The sequence below is a fragment of the Typha angustifolia genome, chromosome 1 (assembly GCF_048772165.1).
Source record: "Typha angustifolia cultivar Huaian chromosome 1, ASM4877216v1, whole genome shotgun sequence".
Classification (NCBI taxonomy): domain Eukaryota; kingdom Viridiplantae; phylum Streptophyta; class Magnoliopsida; order Poales; family Typhaceae; genus Typha; species Typha angustifolia.
Genome location: NC_133239.1, coordinates 10,721,557 through 10,738,129, shown reverse-complemented (window position 1 = coordinate 10,738,129; position 16,573 = coordinate 10,721,557). Strand labels below are relative to the sequence as shown.

The window sequence follows — 16,573 nt, the reverse complement described above, 5'->3', positions numbered from 1 at the left end:
AAAGGCCTCCTGAAGTTTAGAACATGCATGACTACCCAGTAATAGAAAATGAGTAGCCTCCAAGAGAATGAGAGCAAGATGTTTGATGAGGCACCAACTGCTGAATGCATAAATTTAGTCAATTCTCTATTGACATACAATGAGTATGGATGTTCTAAAAAATACAACAACACTATGAGATGAAACAAATAAAACATCATTGACAGATAAAGAAGAAGACAAAGGTACAGTGGCAACACTGACAATTAGAGAAGACACACCATTGACATTAGTAATGGTTGTTATTGTACAACTAGAGAATAAGTCCTATGATCTATAGCACCTGGGTCAATTATCCAGGCACTATTTCTAGTAAAAGAAGGAAGAATAAGAGTAGAGATAGATATATCAGGCTTAGTGACAAGTCTAGAAGAAATGGCTGAGTTAGATCACCTGGGAGAAGTCATCTTACCCTTTGAATGACAGTAAGGGTAACCATGGAGCTTGAATCATCTTTGCAGTGAGTACACTTACCAACATCTTTCTTTACCTTGTGTGAGAGTAATATTTTCAAATAGCCATAACAGTCCCTTCATTTGATGTGATCCACCTCAAGACAAACAATAGCATAAGCAGTTGGTAGATTTGGAAAAGGTGGCATAGCAAGAACTCAACTACAAACCCACAATCCAATTGAGAATCAAGAGCAGCTAAGAAAACATATAGATGTTGAGAGTAGATCATTGTAGTGTATTTCTCAATCTCTCATGAACACTCCATACTGCAATGCTCAATAGTGTCAAACTCATGCCATAAATAAGAAATAAGTTTGTTTGGCTGCCTCACAAAGTGACCTGATGATGTCTTTAGTCATAGCATCAAAAAGCCAAGGCTTAACCAAACAATTCTCACCCTCCTATGCTAGTGCAATCTTAGTACCAGAAATAAAGCTCCAATGCTTTCTACCCTGATCTTATCAAGTCATTCTAAAGTAATTAGGAAAGGGACTTCTAGCATATATAGTGGAGGTAATACCATATCAAAAATATATTTTGAGAAAATAATTTATGGTAATCTTCTTGAGTAACAATATGGTATATATATTTAAAAAAAAAACTTAGCTATAGTAATAGCCGAGGAATTAGGGGACAAGAGAAATTAGAGGAGAAAGATTTTAGATTGATCGGCACTGAATCTGGTCGGGCGCATAATTACATGAAATACAAACCCTAATATATAATAAGGACTATTCACAATGGCAAGGAGGTAAGGGTGAAAATGGATCGGATAGTGGTCAACCAATATATGGATCCGTATTTTTAGTTCGTATACAGATTCGGATACGGATATTAGACGGATAGCAAAATTTAAAACCATATCCTAACTAAACGGATACGGATAATTTTTGGATAAATGATCGGATCTTAAACGGATATTAATTGGATTTAAAATAATTATAATATTTTATTTAGATATAATTAATACAAAATTATTAAGAGTTTTACAACAAATAATTTTTTTGTATGTCAAATATATAAAATTATAGAAATCAATCTCTATAAATAATATATAACATATTATTAGTAACAGTATTAATATTTACTATTTAAATAAGCAAACTAAAAACTATAAATCATTTAAAAAAATATACGGGTAAACGGATATCTGATATCCGTATCCGAATCCGAAAATTATATCCGACCTGTACACTCAGGCTATCAAAAAATCTTATAATTGGGTGGTAACATAAGTCAATAAAAATAAAATATGAGCAATTAATAAATATCCATAGGCTATGTCTATGAATAATAATAAATGCAAAACCGAGGGTGTTTTTCATCAATTTCCAAAAAAAATTCTAATTAGCTGAGCTATGTGGAATTGACACTTGGATATTTTATTATTATTATTATTTGATTGTGATATCATTTAACGGGAGAAGCTTCCAGATTTCATATTAATTTATATATATATAAGAGTAGGCCATAGACCATATCTACACCTTGTGTTTGAACGAGGAATTAAGGTTTAATGTGATCAAGCCCAAGCCCAAGCCCAAGCCCAAGCCCAATACGAACAATCTTAATTGTAGATAAGGTACATTTTATGTGCATAGGAAGTTGTTACATTTTTATTCCAAACAAGGGCTAAACTTTACTTAGTTCAATGTGTATATATATATATATATATATATTCATATATTTATTATTAATTTTGTAGAGAGAGAGAGAGAATTTGGCAGGAGAGCCGGGCTGTTGCCATGTGTCAATCAGGGGTTCAGCGAGGGAAGCCTCGTGATTTACGCCTGGGATCGCGCGTGCGAGCTGGTGCAGGGGGGTGGTGGCAGGCCGCTCTGACTGGTTTGACCGGCAGCTGTCGGCCCCGGGCCCAATAAAATATCGAGCCCGTTCCGTACGGACGACCGGCGCTTTCGATGATGTCATCCAAAGCATCCGACGTGGCGTCATCACACCTTCATTCCAATGTGTGTGTATATATATATAAATATATACACAATATTATATCAGGCTATGGCTTAGAAAGCAAAACATCTACTTAATAATTACGAAGCATTGTGGTGGCATTATACATCTAACTCTCAATGGCTACGTTGTTTTCCACTACTACTACTACAACTAATACCGAGAGACTAACTGATCTGCTAACTAAGAAGCTCTTCTTTGTATCCTAGTGCCAGCCCAGGTATTTTTACACTTTTCCACCAAAAAAGTAAAGGAGAAAAGAAAAAAAAAACTACTTCTGGACACCCGGTTTTATTCTTGGAGTGGAACTTTGTAGTACATTCCCAGCTAGATAAAGCTGGGCAACAGTGCACTCAACCAAACATACTTAAGTATAAAACATAAAGAAGATGATCTCAAGAGCAAAGATATAAAGAAAGCAAACAAACATGAAGATTTAAGTAATAAAGACTTCTTCTTCTTCTTCTTTTATACATCATGATGTCAATGATCATCAAACCAACTCCAACCCCCACAAAACAGCAACAGCACTTACAACCCTCTCAAACATACAAAACCAACCAACCAAACAACAATACTTAGTTTCCAAACCCAAAACGGAGAGGCAGCAGCAGCAGCAGTAGTTAAAGAAAAAAAACATAACACACCAACCTGGCCTCCTCCCTCTCTCTCTCTCTCTCTCTTTCTCTCTTCTTTTTTATAACGTACATAGATGTACGTCTCTAGGTTGCATGCTAGTAATTACTATGTTTTTATATTAGGATGGGAAAAGAGATTAATAAACAGGTTAAAGATATTATTATTTAAGTATGGGGGGATTATAATGAGTAATTAGAGCCAGAGAGCGCCGGCTTCTTTGAGGAGGGGGACGAGGGTGCCGTTGATGTGGGAGGCCATGACCATGTCCATGGCCCCAACCAGCTTCCCGCCAATGAAGACGACGGGGACGGAGGGTGGGCACCCGCCGGCGCCGACGAGGAGGGAGAGTGCCCGCTCCACCTCTGCGCCGCGTGGGTCCTCGTCGAGCTCGTAGACGGTGGGGTGGACCCCCATGCCGCAGAAGAGCCGCTTCACCGCGTGGCACATGCAGCACGTGCTCACGCTGAAGATCACTACCGCGTTCTCCGACGCGAGCCGCTCCACGCGCTCCAGGGGGTCCGCACGCCCCGAGCCGGACGACCCTCGCACGTGCCACGCCTCCGCCGCCGCCGCCGGAGAGTACTGCATGGTTTCGTTCTGCTTTCTCTTCCTGTTTGTCGAGGGAGCTTCGAGTGGACAGCAGTGATTACTAGTGGTTGGAAGAGGAGAGGGGAAACGGGGGGATTATTTATAGAGGACGGACAGTGGCAATCTTGGGATTAACACCAACATTAGGGGTATAAACACCAACTCAGCTTGAAGCTTAGGTGTTAACTACCGTCAGCACATGCAAAAAGGTTAAATTCTCTTCTTTTATTTTAATTTTAATTTATTTAACTCGCATATTACACCGCTTGTAGTTTATTAAGGTCCAATATTTATCAGTAAATATATAAATTAAGGAAGGTTAATTTCTGACAAAAATGCAATGGAAACAGGAATCAATTTGCAAAATATATAGAAAAAGAAAGGACAACTTTTTGCGACGATGAGCCCAAAAACAGAGGAACAGTATGTTGTTGCTCTTTGCAAAACTTTCACTTTTTCCACCTCCCTTTTCTCTCCCCTTTCCAGCAACGTTTTATCCGCCGGGTATCTCATAGCTCTCCAAATTGAGTCAGATTTTATCCAGCTATCCTACTCCTATCCAGGGAATTATTCCAGAGTAGCTAATCCATGTACCTCTCTCCCAGGAATCTCTCACATCATCTCTGTATATGGTTCTGTAGCTAGCATCCATTCCAATCTAGTCATTTGTTTCCAGGGCAATCACTAGTTTTGTCTCTACAATTGTTCGTCTGTACCTAGATTTGATTCTAGAGTTTTAAGGACTGCAACGTTTGGTACTTAGAATATTAATAAGGTTTAGATGGGTTATGAACACAACCTATATGTTAAAAAAAAAAAAACTCGTTTATTAAATATATTAGAATTTTTAATTATATTTTAAATATGTGAAAATTATTTGAGGTGTTTATAAACTAAATTACGTATTTAATGAATAGACTATATATAATTTTTACTTAATCTTTTAATTAATTTAACAAACTAGTTGGGTTAGTAGTAGTGTTAGGAGGAATTAGAGAAGTAGTTTTGTTTAATAAATAATAAAAAAAATTTTAAAAAAAGTAATGTACCACGTGGGAATGCGGCACGTGGGAGGCAAGAAATGATGGGTGTCGGCGAAGTCTGCGGCACGTGGGAGGGACACTGTGGGACGCGCCGCGGGACATTTGCGTGCGCACGGTAACCATAGCGGCTATCGTACGCCTCCAAGATTTACTCCTGTCGGCTTCCCGTTTCCGATCCAAAATCCAATCCCCATATTGAATATTTAAAATCAAATTTTAAACTGGAAAATTAATTTGAAAATCTTTAAAATAAATTTTTAAGAGAATAAAAATGGGTTTAACTTTGGGTCAGATGAGGGGGTTGTGGGCTGCTGCTGATCACGAGGCCATAGTTGGCCATTGGATTAAGAGGGGAAGATCGAATCTTGATGGTTGTGATGAGGGCATGGAGAGAGAGAGAGAGAGAGGTAGGGCTGACTTGGGTCCAAGGAATATATATATATAGAAATAGCGATATGGGGATAAGAGACAGAGGGAGGAAATAAAAGGGAACAAAAGTTGGGCACGAGAATAAAGCAAGGGGAGGCACATTTGTACCTTTGCCTTAGGATGGTGGTGCCATTTCCCAAGGACTTCTTCTTTCCTCTCAATTCCTATATTATTTTTTTAATCCTTTCTCCAATGAATTTTTAACCATTAGATGCTTATTTACTTGATACTTTTCTATGTGCTCTCTTGTTTCGGCCCTAAATCTGCTAGGGTTTTGACACATAATTTTGCTCCTCTCTCCGTTGAGGAGCTTCATGTCGTCGTCGGCGATCCTTTCCCTTTGCCTCTCCTAGCTAAAATTTCTTCTACCCTTTTCTTTTTTTCTCTTCGTTGTAAAGCTCTTCTAAATCCTCATCTACTGCGGGCCATCGCCCTCCCCCTCTCAACGTTCATTCCGCCTTTCTTTTCCTTTTTCTCCATCTTTGCCTTACTCTCGCCTCATCACCATGCTCCTTTATGCCAGCCAAAGTCCTCGAAATTAGAGCATTGCTATGCCCCTTCTCTATCGCTACTCTTTCCCAATCGTTAGAGCCTTGGTGTGTTGTTGCTCCCTCACTAGCTCGGTGCCTTGCCGCTGCCTCAAATAGACCTAATTTTTTTGTCGAATCTAAGTCATACCTTCCTCCTCTGAGCTCCCCCTCCTCAGCACCACTTTGATTCTCTTTATCTATTAGAAACCCTCCTTCCCTCCTCTAACCTCGCCGTAACCGACCTCCCCATTTCTATATGTCCTTTTCGACTGTAGGTTTGGTGCCACTCCTTGAATCAGTGAGGATTCACTGAGTGGGGGTGTTGGTCCGGGACTCGTCCATAGTAGCATCCTATACTTACCTGACTTCTAACCCGATTGTCTCAATAATAGTCAGATCTTGCAATGTGTTTTTCATTGGTTCATGGCTTTGTTGTCTTTGTTTTGCGATGCTGCAAGGTTTAGGGTGTTGTAGAATTTTTTTTTTCTTTTCTACTATTTCTTGGTGGATGATCATTAATCATCTTGCCTTCAGAGATTCTCATGATCATGTCTTAGACTACCGGACGGATTGATGGAACCCATAAATTGTCTCGAGCCATTTTGCCCTATGCATTTGCTAAGGTCATTCTTTACTTTTTTTTTATTAGTTGTGATCTCGAGCATAATGTTTTTGTTTAACGGAGTGTTGTCTACTGTAGGCCAAGTATGAGGCTTATGTTAAAGAGTCGTCGCTTTATCTCTCATCCTTTTTGTGTACCAGGCTACATTGTTATAACTATTGGGTAAATAAAGTACTCTAACCTATAGGCTTTCTCTAAAAAAAAATTTTTGAACAATTTTTAGTTTATTTTCCTCAACTTTAGATTTTTTTTCTTAGAACATTTTTATTACAAAAGGTGCAAGAAATATAAGAGCTCAAAAATTACCAAAGAGAAATTGAAAAGGTCCCCTTCCTTAGTGCACCAAACATTTATCATGGCAAGCTAATGTGTAGCTCAATTGATTTATCATTATGCATATGAAATTACTATGAGATGGCTTGTATTATATCAATCACTTTTTATAGGAAGGGTTGTGGGGCAACAATTATGTGTGAGTTAATTTGTGTAAGTTTGTTTGGGCATGTTATCAATTGTGCATCGACATATCGATCACGCATATCCTATAGGAGTAGATATTGGCAAGTTTGTGTTTGGACCTAGATGTGGCCCTCGCTAAAATTGAAGAAATTCAGGCCAAGCACTAGAGTGGTAAACTTGGACGTGATTTTAAGCTGAGTTTGTGAGTGAAAAAAAAATCAAAAATAGAAGAAGAGCACCAAAGTGGAGGGAAGAAGGGCCAAATAAGCTAGTTGAACTATAGAGGAAGACTAGAGACAAAAGGAGAGAAGTGAAGCAGGAAAAGGAACAGATTAACAGTAAGGGCAATGAAAGAAGAGGAGAAGACAATGACGAGGGTGGTGACAGGGAAGGAGAGAAGATGAGGATGCGACAACTAAATAGGGAGGAAGATTAGGGAATTATTAGAGTTTTTTTTATTCTTTACGTAGGTCAATCCTCAGGTTAAAGCTACTAGCTTTCGGTATTAGGCCACACTAAGCCACGAGAGGGTAGACCCAACTCTGATTGAATGGAATTTCAGTCAGGATCAAGCCGGGCCAAGTTTGATTTCAGTCCGATCGAGCTTTAGGTCGGTGAGCCCGTCGAAAGACTCCTACTATAATCACGTTCGAAATCAGATACATGTGAGCTCATTGGGTAAAAGCAAACGTGATTATTATCTTCGAAAACATAAAATTATAATTATAAAATATACACAATCAATACGATAGACTAATAAACCTATTGCCGAATCTCAATTCAAAGGTAAGGAGTAGCCAGACATATACTAAGTACATCACCAAAGTTAGATTTTTTTTTTCTTTTTTTTTAAAAAAAAAAGAAAAGAAAAACAAGTCACAAGTGCAGTCAAAACATAGATAAGCAAATACCGAAAAGAAATATAATAAATGAGATAGAATGTGAGTGATGATAGGGAGTGGAGTGTGTCAGTACGTTCTGTCTGTTGGTCTCCTCATGGCTCGACATGCAAAAGTTAAAATAAAACCCACACCTTTCCTCAACTTTTAATCATTATTCATTATTCATTATTCTTATTAACTAACTATATCATCAAAATTCCAACGTTATTATTTCAAACTATTTTATCTAATTATATAGAATTATTAATTTTTCTATATAATTATAAAATCTAATGAGGAACAAGGTATGTATGGGAGTTGGTCGCTTTCGTTTGCCGTTGTCATGCCGTTAGTAAAGAAAAGAGGAAAAGAGAGAGATAGAGAGAGAGAGAGAAAGGAGAAGAATAAAGAAGCAAGTGGACGTGAGATGCTTCTTCCCGAGGCTGACGTTATGCTGGTTGACTGCTCTCCTCTCCCTATCTTTGTCTCTTTCTCTTGGACTCTCTTGCTCTTCTTATTTTAATTTTAATTAATTTATTTTAATTAAATTACTAAAATATCCTCGTCTCCTCGGAGACAGGAGTAATTTAATTATTTTTATGAAATGCAGGGTATGATATGTAAATTTTTTTTTTTAAATTAAACTATTTTCACTTAAAAACAATGTGCTAATAAAATTAATTAATAAATCACTAACCGGCCAGTTTAGTTTTCACACTAGACTTTCTTTTCCACACCCTTCTCGATTATTCCGTAACGAGGAAAATCCAATAATAAAGAAAGAAATTCTCCCGTTTCCCATGCAGTTGTCGACCTCTCGTTTCCCGCACCGTTTGATCTCGTCCGTTTCCCGAGAGACGTTGGTCCTGCTCCTGTTAACGAGAAGGTAGGAGTAGGTGCTTTTAATCCCGTCCAATCATGGGATCATCATGAGGTTGGGAAACCAAATCAAACGGTCGCCAGCATGCAAGGTGGAAATGGGTCCCATTTGTTGGGTATAATATCAGATATAGATTGATTCGAGTTATAAGAAATTTAGGTAGAAAAATTTACATATAATACCCTTTTTTATATAAAATTATAGTTTATATTATGCAGAAAATATTCTGAGTTAAATTTAAACTAATATCGTGAGGATATTCCGTTAAGTAGAAATATTTTATTTCTAAAATGACTAAAACACCGATTAAAATATCCTTAGCATGATTTGGTTAAGAATATTTTCCATAATTATTTTAGTATAGTTAAATTAATCTAGATGTTTGGTTAAGTTTAATTAACATATTTAACAGCAGAGTATTTTTTTTATATATATTCACTAAATTATACGACTTAATTTGTAAATAATGAAAATATAGGGCGTAAACTATAATCAAATTTCTATTACTTTTATTATCTCAAAATTTGCAAAGTTGTCTTAGATTGAGGTTTAATAATTTTGGGCAATAAAATATGTATGATTTTTATTTTTAATTTGTAATTTCCCTTGTTAGTTTTGGTGACATGGATGGGGTTATGGCCCCCACTAGTGATGAGTGTTGGCCTTACATGGGTGGATGGATTCTAACACTTTTAGTTGCAATCCAAAGCCATAAGCTAGCATGATAAAAGAGGGTAGGGGACAAAGATTTGGTAGCCCACAAGGGAGTAGGAGTAAGCTTCAAGCAAGGGATAAAAGAAGATTGAAATGAATGGTATTGAAAGAAGAGAGAAGGGGATGAGATAATGGTTTAGGTTTTGATGTGTTCCCTTGTTTAGAATCAACCACATTTCATCATGGGAAAGCTAGATGATTAGGGTTTGAGAGAGACTAGCGTGATTGATTCAGTGCGGGTTGAATCATCTGAATCTAATCAAGCACGTAGTCAAATACACTAGCATATCGATAATGTGCATCTAGAAATCATAATTGCACTCAAAATCAAAGCTGATGCAATCATAGTATTAAATGCAAACAACTGATATATTGATGCACATTTAACAGTGCTTTTGTGGGTCGCCATGTTGGGTTAGGTCGGGTTTGGGCTAAAAATTTTGGGTCTACTTTGGGCCTAGCTCAGCCTGATAGCCCTTCGGATTAGGTCAGGCAAAGTTTGTATCAAGTTTAATTTTGGAGGTAGCATAACTATTGGACTAAGAGATTTTGGATCTGTGAGGTCAGGTTCAAAACTGAAATCAGTCTAAAATTTGATGTACTTGTAATGCTTAAAAAGAAAAAGAGGCCATCATGATTCATGAGAGTTGTCAAACTATATTAAAAAACATGATTAAAAGACATCAATTAATTGAATTTGGAAAGTAAAACTATAAAGTGGGAAGTAAAAAAGAAAAAAGAAGAAGCAAAAGAAGCTTTTGTATCAAGCTACTAGTTTTGAGTTACCAGTATGACCTCAAGCTTCGAGTTTTTAGCCAAGAGAGACTAAGTCCGATCCCAATCGAATTAGCCTTATTTTTCATCGGATTGCAACACAAAGATTTTGGGCAAGCCTTGAGTAGGCTTCAGACTATTAGGTCAAATGAGCAACCTTAAATCTGCCCAGATCAATATGTATAGTGTCAATGGCAACGAACCCCAATCCAATGTAACCTAGCTCTAATCAACTTGGCCTTAACAAGGTCTGGTTAAGCCAAATCTATCAAGCTTGTGTTGATTTTAATTGCGTATAATTCAAGCTCGAGTTATTAGCTTGAAACAAGTTAATTTTAGATTTGATGCTTTGAATAACATGCCAAGCACTATCCAAACTTGGCTCATTTAAGTTTGACCTAAGCTTGATTCAAGCCTAATTGAGCCAAGTTCTAGTCAATCTTGACTAACCCTAGTTATCGGTGGCGAAGGGTGCCAATGAAATGGGCTAGGCTTTATCCACATTTTTGGGCCCAAACTCATCAAAGGGCTCCCCTCACCCTCATAGGATTTGGGCTTATAGTCTTACTAGTTGGAAATGGTCTTTGTTAGGCCAGAAACCCTAAAAAGGATCACAATTTATTTAATGACAAGGTATTCTAAATTGGCTTTTGGAAGGATAGTAAAGACAAGATTTCATGGAGAGAGATTCGGTGCAAGCCAATCTATTTAGATTAGTTTAGGCATGCTGCCAAATGCATATTAACGCATCTACATTCGACGATCCAGGTTGCACCAGAAATAGAATACAAGGAGCCATTGCTCTCACCTTTTTAATGCCATGTATAAAATTTATTTGATACTCCTAGTGTACTACTGTATTGAATAATCTAAAAGTTTCACTTTATTTTTTTGTATATACACACTTCAAAAATCTCTTATTCTTGTATATACCCCTCAAAATTTAATATCTATATGTACATGCCTGAAAATATCTAGTTTTTTTTATATGGAAGGTATTTATGTTATTTCAATTGTTAAGTTGCTAAGTTTTTAGCTTATGCTAAAAAATGAAATTAAAAAAAAACGCATACACAAATAAAGAACTTTGGAGGGGTATACCTGTAAAAAGAACACTTAAAATTAAACTTGGGATGCTATTGAAAAAGGGGGTATTAACTGTAATAAGTTTAAAATGCTGGGTGTTAAGTGCAATTTTGTTTGAACATGTGAAACTAAAATAATAGAGTACGCACCCCCAAGACCATTGCAGCCCACCGACCCACCAAAAGCTTCCATCCCGGTGCACGTTATCCTCGCCCCCCACTCCTTTTGCAAAGCTTGTCGGCGGACCGAGACTTTTTCTTTTTAAAAAGAACAAAGCTTAACCCCAAGCGCAAGTTAGCAGCAAGAGCCTACCAGGGATTTTTACATAATTACCACTAAAAACTTCCAAAATTTCATAATTACACCTAAATATTTCCTAGTCTTTCAAAAATATAATTCTGTTACTTAAATTTAATAATACAAGAAAAATATCTTTTTTTTTAATGCAGGGCAAAATTTGTAGAAATTCAAAAAAGAAGAGTATTTTACTTTATTTAAATAACTTTTAATTTCTTTAATCCAATAATAATAATACTACACTAAAAGAAGAGGGGTTTTAAAGAAAGTATGCCATCATGGTTGACTTTTGTTTTGCCATAGCTTCATCTTGGGTTGATGTCATAGTTTTTTGGTTTGAGAATTGATTCAAAAAAAAATTTAAATCAAATTATTTGGAAATTTTCAATTGACAAATATTTCTATTTGAAATAATTTTTTTAATCTATCAGCAGAAAAAAATGGATTTATTTTTCCAACTCAACTATTCAATATCAAAGTCAAAATGAATAATAATATAAACTAAAGCCGCCTATATATTAGGTTTTTCGACAAAGGACTAACCCTCTAACCATACTGTCAAACTATCAATTCAATCGAGTCAAGCCATCAAACCACCAAACAATTTATTTATTATATTGGTTAGGGTTGGAGTCGAAACTATGACCTCCTTGATTATGAGAAAGATACATACCAACTCTAGTTGAGTTGGTTGGTTTATTATAGATAGAGTTGAAAAGTATGGATTAGGTTAGGTTACGAGTAGTTATAAGATTAGATGGTTGTTGATCAAATTTTGTCATCGATTTAGAGAGGATTAATTTAAAAAGGTGTTTGGTTGCTATCTAATAATCTAATAACAATGACAATTTATACAATTTTTTTTAAAATTAAATTTAGAATTTGAATCGTTTTCTACAAACAGAATAAAACGAGTGTGCAGTTGAGCTCTCCAAATCGAAACGTAGAAATTTGTTTCTTTTGGGCTACGCGTCACATCCTTACGGCTGCTGCGTTCTGGTCAAAGCGGAGCAGGCGTCGAATTTACTACGACGCCGAAACCAAATCGCAATTCCTTTCCTCTCTCTAGGGTTTCTCCGATTCCGCTTGACCTCCGATCGTAAAGGTGGGATCTTTCTTCTTCGATTGGTCTCTTGATGGCGGGGAATTGTGGAGTTAATTAGGCGTTTGTTTTGTCTTCTTATAGGGGGCATTTTTGGGTGATTCTATCTGAGAGACTAGAGTTTTGGTCGGGGGGGATCAAATGCCAGAGGAGGATCTACTGGAGCTCAAATTTCGATTGTACGATGGATCGGATATTGGCCCGATCTGGTATTCGTCGTCCTCCACCGTGGTCACGCTCAAGGAGAGGGTTATATCCGAGTGGCCTAAAGGTTGGTCATCTCACTAATCTTCTCGTCGTTCTTTGCCCGAGAACAATTCTCCTGCAGCAAAAGAAATTGAACATGATTAAAAAAACAAAAAAAATCGTCCCTTTCTTTTTCCTTTTACTATGTCTTATGGGAACTAGGTGCTTTTGTTGTTCTTTATTCACGATCTTTAAAGAAGGCACTAGTAAATGTTCTGCTTATCTCTTCACTCATTTGAGGGGATTTACTTTTGATTTTGGTGTTAGTAGATTGTGTTATTTGACACTTGCAGCCGAAGGTAAGATGACAATGCTTTAAATTCTCTGCAGTAGGCCATTTGTTGTGCTGTTTGAATTATTTGGTTAGTTCTACAATAATCTCTTGGTCGTCTCTTGTACTCACAAGTGGCGATCGACTTGCACCTGTTATTAGTTATTGTGTATCAGTATATTACCATCATTTGTTTTTTTGCAATTAAATGCCCTTCATACTGGAAAAAGGATTTGTCTTGTCTTCCAATCTGGTTCTGATATGTATATTTCTTTAATCCTTTCTCGCCTAGAGGTGATGGGCATGAGTCTCCTTTAATATAGTACTTCATTCTTACTGCTATAGTGGCATCTAATCAAATTCATTTTCTGGAAACCTTTCCCCTATTTCTGTGATTTCATTTTCCTTTTGTGTGGATAATTTCTGCAAGGCTATGTACTCTGTATGCAGGACATGTGTCCATCAGTAAGGACCATCAATATGGGAAACAAATTACTTAGTAGCATTCTTTTGGTTAATGTATCAGAAAGTATTGGCATTCTTATGCTTAGCATCATCACAAACTTTAGCATTTTCTATACTCAATAGCATTATAAGTCTGGCATTCCAATACTTAGCACTATTCTTTTGGTTAATATTTTAGCATTTTGTCCTCAGGGATGTTTGTTTGCAAATCTGAATATTCCAATAAACCAGAGTTGTATATCTGGTAATCGTTTTCAAACTCGTATGAGTATGGTGAAGGTCCTAGTGGCTAATGCAATTGATTTTGTAGTATCGGGCAGTCATTGGGTTTTCGAAAGGATAGGAAATTGAGGGTATTGTTAGTATAACGCTTACCATGAACTCCTTCAAAGCTCGAGGTAAAGAAAAGAAAATTTGAATATCTGATTCCATAATAAGTGTAAATAAGCTGGTCTGTCAAGGTGTGTCATGGTCCTCATAGATGTTTCTGGGAAGTTCACAAGACAAGAAAGAGAAATGGAAGAACTTTATGTTATAGGAACAAGGTTCTCATCACATAATGATGAATATTGTATATTATTTAGTATGTTAAACTGTTTCTCTCTATCTGATCATTAAATTTATTGCTTCTGATACTTCCCCATTTAGTGGTTGTACATCATTGCTTAAGTTAGATCTAGATGTACTAATCACTAGTGATCATATTGTGTTGATTTCTTTTAACTTAATAAGTTTTTGAGTTCTAATGACATTCAAATGTTACTGTGTGTTCCCTATAGATAAAAAGATCATACCAAAAGTTGTTAATGATGTGAAACTGATAAGCGCGGGGAAAATTTTAGAAAACAACAAAACCATTGCACAGTGCAGACCAGCTTTTGGTGAGTTTCCTGCAGGCGGTATCACCATGCACGTTGTTGTTCAGCCATCATCAATTAAGACAAAAGCAGGTAACTCAATCTTGCTATTTCTATTGTAGATGGAGTTCATGGCCATTTTCTCTTTGTTATTGTTATTTTTGTGATGCTTTCTTACAATATATCACTAGTCATACTGATACACATCATACTTAAGTGTAGTCTTGTTCTGAAATAAGGCGGTGTTAAGGTGTTGATAAACCTTATCATTGCCAAATACCACTGATCCTATCCAGTCAAACTTCCCTCCTTAGCGGTTAACAGAGACTAAGCAGTGCAAATAACCTTGTGATGTTTCTTACTCCTGCTTACTTATTTATCCTGCTTGCAATCTATTAGATTATTAGCTTCTGCAAGCATGTAGGATTTAGCTAACAACATAATCGTATCATTTAACTTCTTCATAAAATAAGATGGATAAGTAGAATCGTTGTGGCCAATCCTATATATCCACCAAAATTGTGAAACCTATATATTGTCTGAAATTTGGGAATTCTTAAACCTTATACTATAACCTCTATGTTATTGGTCAATTGGCATGGGGAACCAATAATATCTCAATTCTTGCATATTATGACGACAAGTTACCAACTTACGACATGTCAATAATATGCTAAACATTATGGAAACGTGCCCAAATCTTGAGTTTTTAAATATTAAGATGATTTGATATTATTATATTTTCTGCATTAAGTCAAAAACTTTTGGGACAACCCTCATAATAATATCTGCAAATGGGTTGAAGATATTAAAACCTTTGCAAGCTTTAAGCTTTTCAAAATTGAACAGCAATAGAAAGGCACTTCAACCATAATAGTACTGCGTGATAGTAACGAGTACAAAGATAGACTCTTCTCTTTTATGATTAAACCTATATATCATCCTAGAAAGGCACTTGGGTGTCGGTTTTCATGGTTTCATATGGGCTTGCAAGATAAAGAACATTTGTAGTCCTATATTTTAACAACTTTTCCGGCTTTCCAACAGAGAAGAAGATCGATGAATTGCCAAACAAAAGTTGTTCTTGTTCTATAATGTGAAGCTCTCAGCTTCTACAATCAGTGACAATAGTCTCTACCAGTGGGTGGAGGAAAAAAAAAGGAAAAAAAAGAAAGGGAAATCACGACCACAAATGATAGAATTGTTGGTTCACGATGACAGCGACTGATGGCCATTGGTGTATTGTTGCATGAGTTACAGTCAGTGTATGCCCTGCTTTGTTGTTGTGTACCAGATCAATGTGATAGGAAGGGGAGACCCAACTGTCTACTGGTTCTCCACACACACATATATAATTTATTTATGTTAAAAGTTTGCCTCTCTACTTTAGTATTTATTTCTTCCCTCTAATACAAGCTCTAGAGTAGCTATTGGCTTCTCTTTTGCTACATTGTGTTACATGTATTTAGCTTCTCCATTTCTGCAGTGAAGAGATAAATGTGTATATATACACCCCTATGTGGGCAACCAAATAGCCTTCAAGAGATGGTTTTCCATTTGATAATCCAATAACACTACAACCAATTGGTAGCTGTCCAAAGTTAGTCCCAGGGAAATTATATTTTATGCTCTCCTTTTTCAGTCTACTATCGTTAATGTTTTTCAACATGCTTCATTCGATTCTTATATTCACTTTGCCTCGAATATCTTGACGTCAGTTGAGATTGATTCTAGGATATTTTAACTTAATCTTTGATATTAAATGACATAAATATTCTTGTATTTTTTAGTCTGTAGGCTAAAATTTTTTAAAAGATTAATGGAGGTGTATACTTGGTATGTAATTTTATCTTGAATTCAAAACGAAAATGGTTCTTGTATTCCTACTTCTAGAAAATTATGATTCAGGCTCGGCTCATCTTTAGCTCAACAAGGCTCAAGCTCGGCTCGATAAGCTTAACTAGGCTTAATAGGGAGAAGGGTATGATAAAATTTTTTTTTTTCTGAAAGTCAAATAATTAAATAAGATAAAATTAGCTCATGCAAACATACAATGATACAAATAAATAAAACATAAAAATTCTAATAATTCATGTGAATATATATAATGTAATATAATACATACACTAATAGTCTTCTGTTTATACTTTTGAACTTAAAAGTTTAACTCTCAGCTCATTTGAGCTCGACGAGCTTTTGACACGATCCTGCATCAAATGATGGCATGT

General features: G+C 36.3%; 2 protein-coding genes across 2 annotated transcripts; one reads left to right on the top strand and one right to left on the bottom strand.

Moving 5' to 3' along the window:
• Positions 1-2,918: 2,918 nt before the first annotated feature.
• Positions 2,919-3,747, bottom strand: LOC140764215 (glutaredoxin-C5-like). Its single transcript, XM_073102659.1, has one exon. It carries the CDS (start codon positions 3,687-3,689, stop codon positions 3,294-3,296), a length of 396 nt encoding a protein of 131 aa, XP_072958760.1. The 5' UTR covers positions 3,690-3,747; the 3' UTR covers positions 2,919-3,293.
• Positions 3,748-12,349: 8,602 nt separating this feature from the next.
• Positions 12,350-15,835, top strand: LOC140766480 (membrane-anchored ubiquitin-fold protein 4-like). The gene is made up of 4 exons (XM_073105850.1): positions 12,350-12,509; positions 12,591-12,777; positions 14,268-14,438; positions 15,393-15,835. The coding sequence occupies exons 2-4, from the start codon at positions 12,648-12,650 to the stop codon at positions 15,443-15,445; spliced, it is 354 nt and encodes a 117-aa protein (XP_072961951.1). The 5' UTR covers positions 12,350-12,509; positions 12,591-12,647; the 3' UTR covers positions 15,446-15,835.
• Positions 15,836-16,573: the final 738 nt, after the last annotated feature.

Excerpts from the sequence above, each read along its gene's own strand:
- LOC140764215 (XM_073102659.1), bottom strand. The coding sequence starts at position 3,689 with ATGCAGTACTCTCCGGCGGCGGCGGCGGAGGCGTGGCACGTGCGAGGG.
- LOC140766480 (XM_073105850.1), top strand. The coding sequence starts at position 12,648 with ATGCCAGAGGAGGATCTACTGGAGCTCAAATTTCGATTGTACGATGGA. Across the intron at positions 12,778-14,267 it reads TATATCCGAGTGGCCTAAAG|ATAAAAAGATCATACCAAAA; the intron begins GTTGGTCATCTC and ends TGTTCCCTATAG. Across the intron at positions 14,439-15,392 it reads ATCAATTAAGACAAAAGCAG|AGAAGAAGATCGATGAATTG; the intron begins GTAACTCAATCT and ends GCTTTCCAACAG.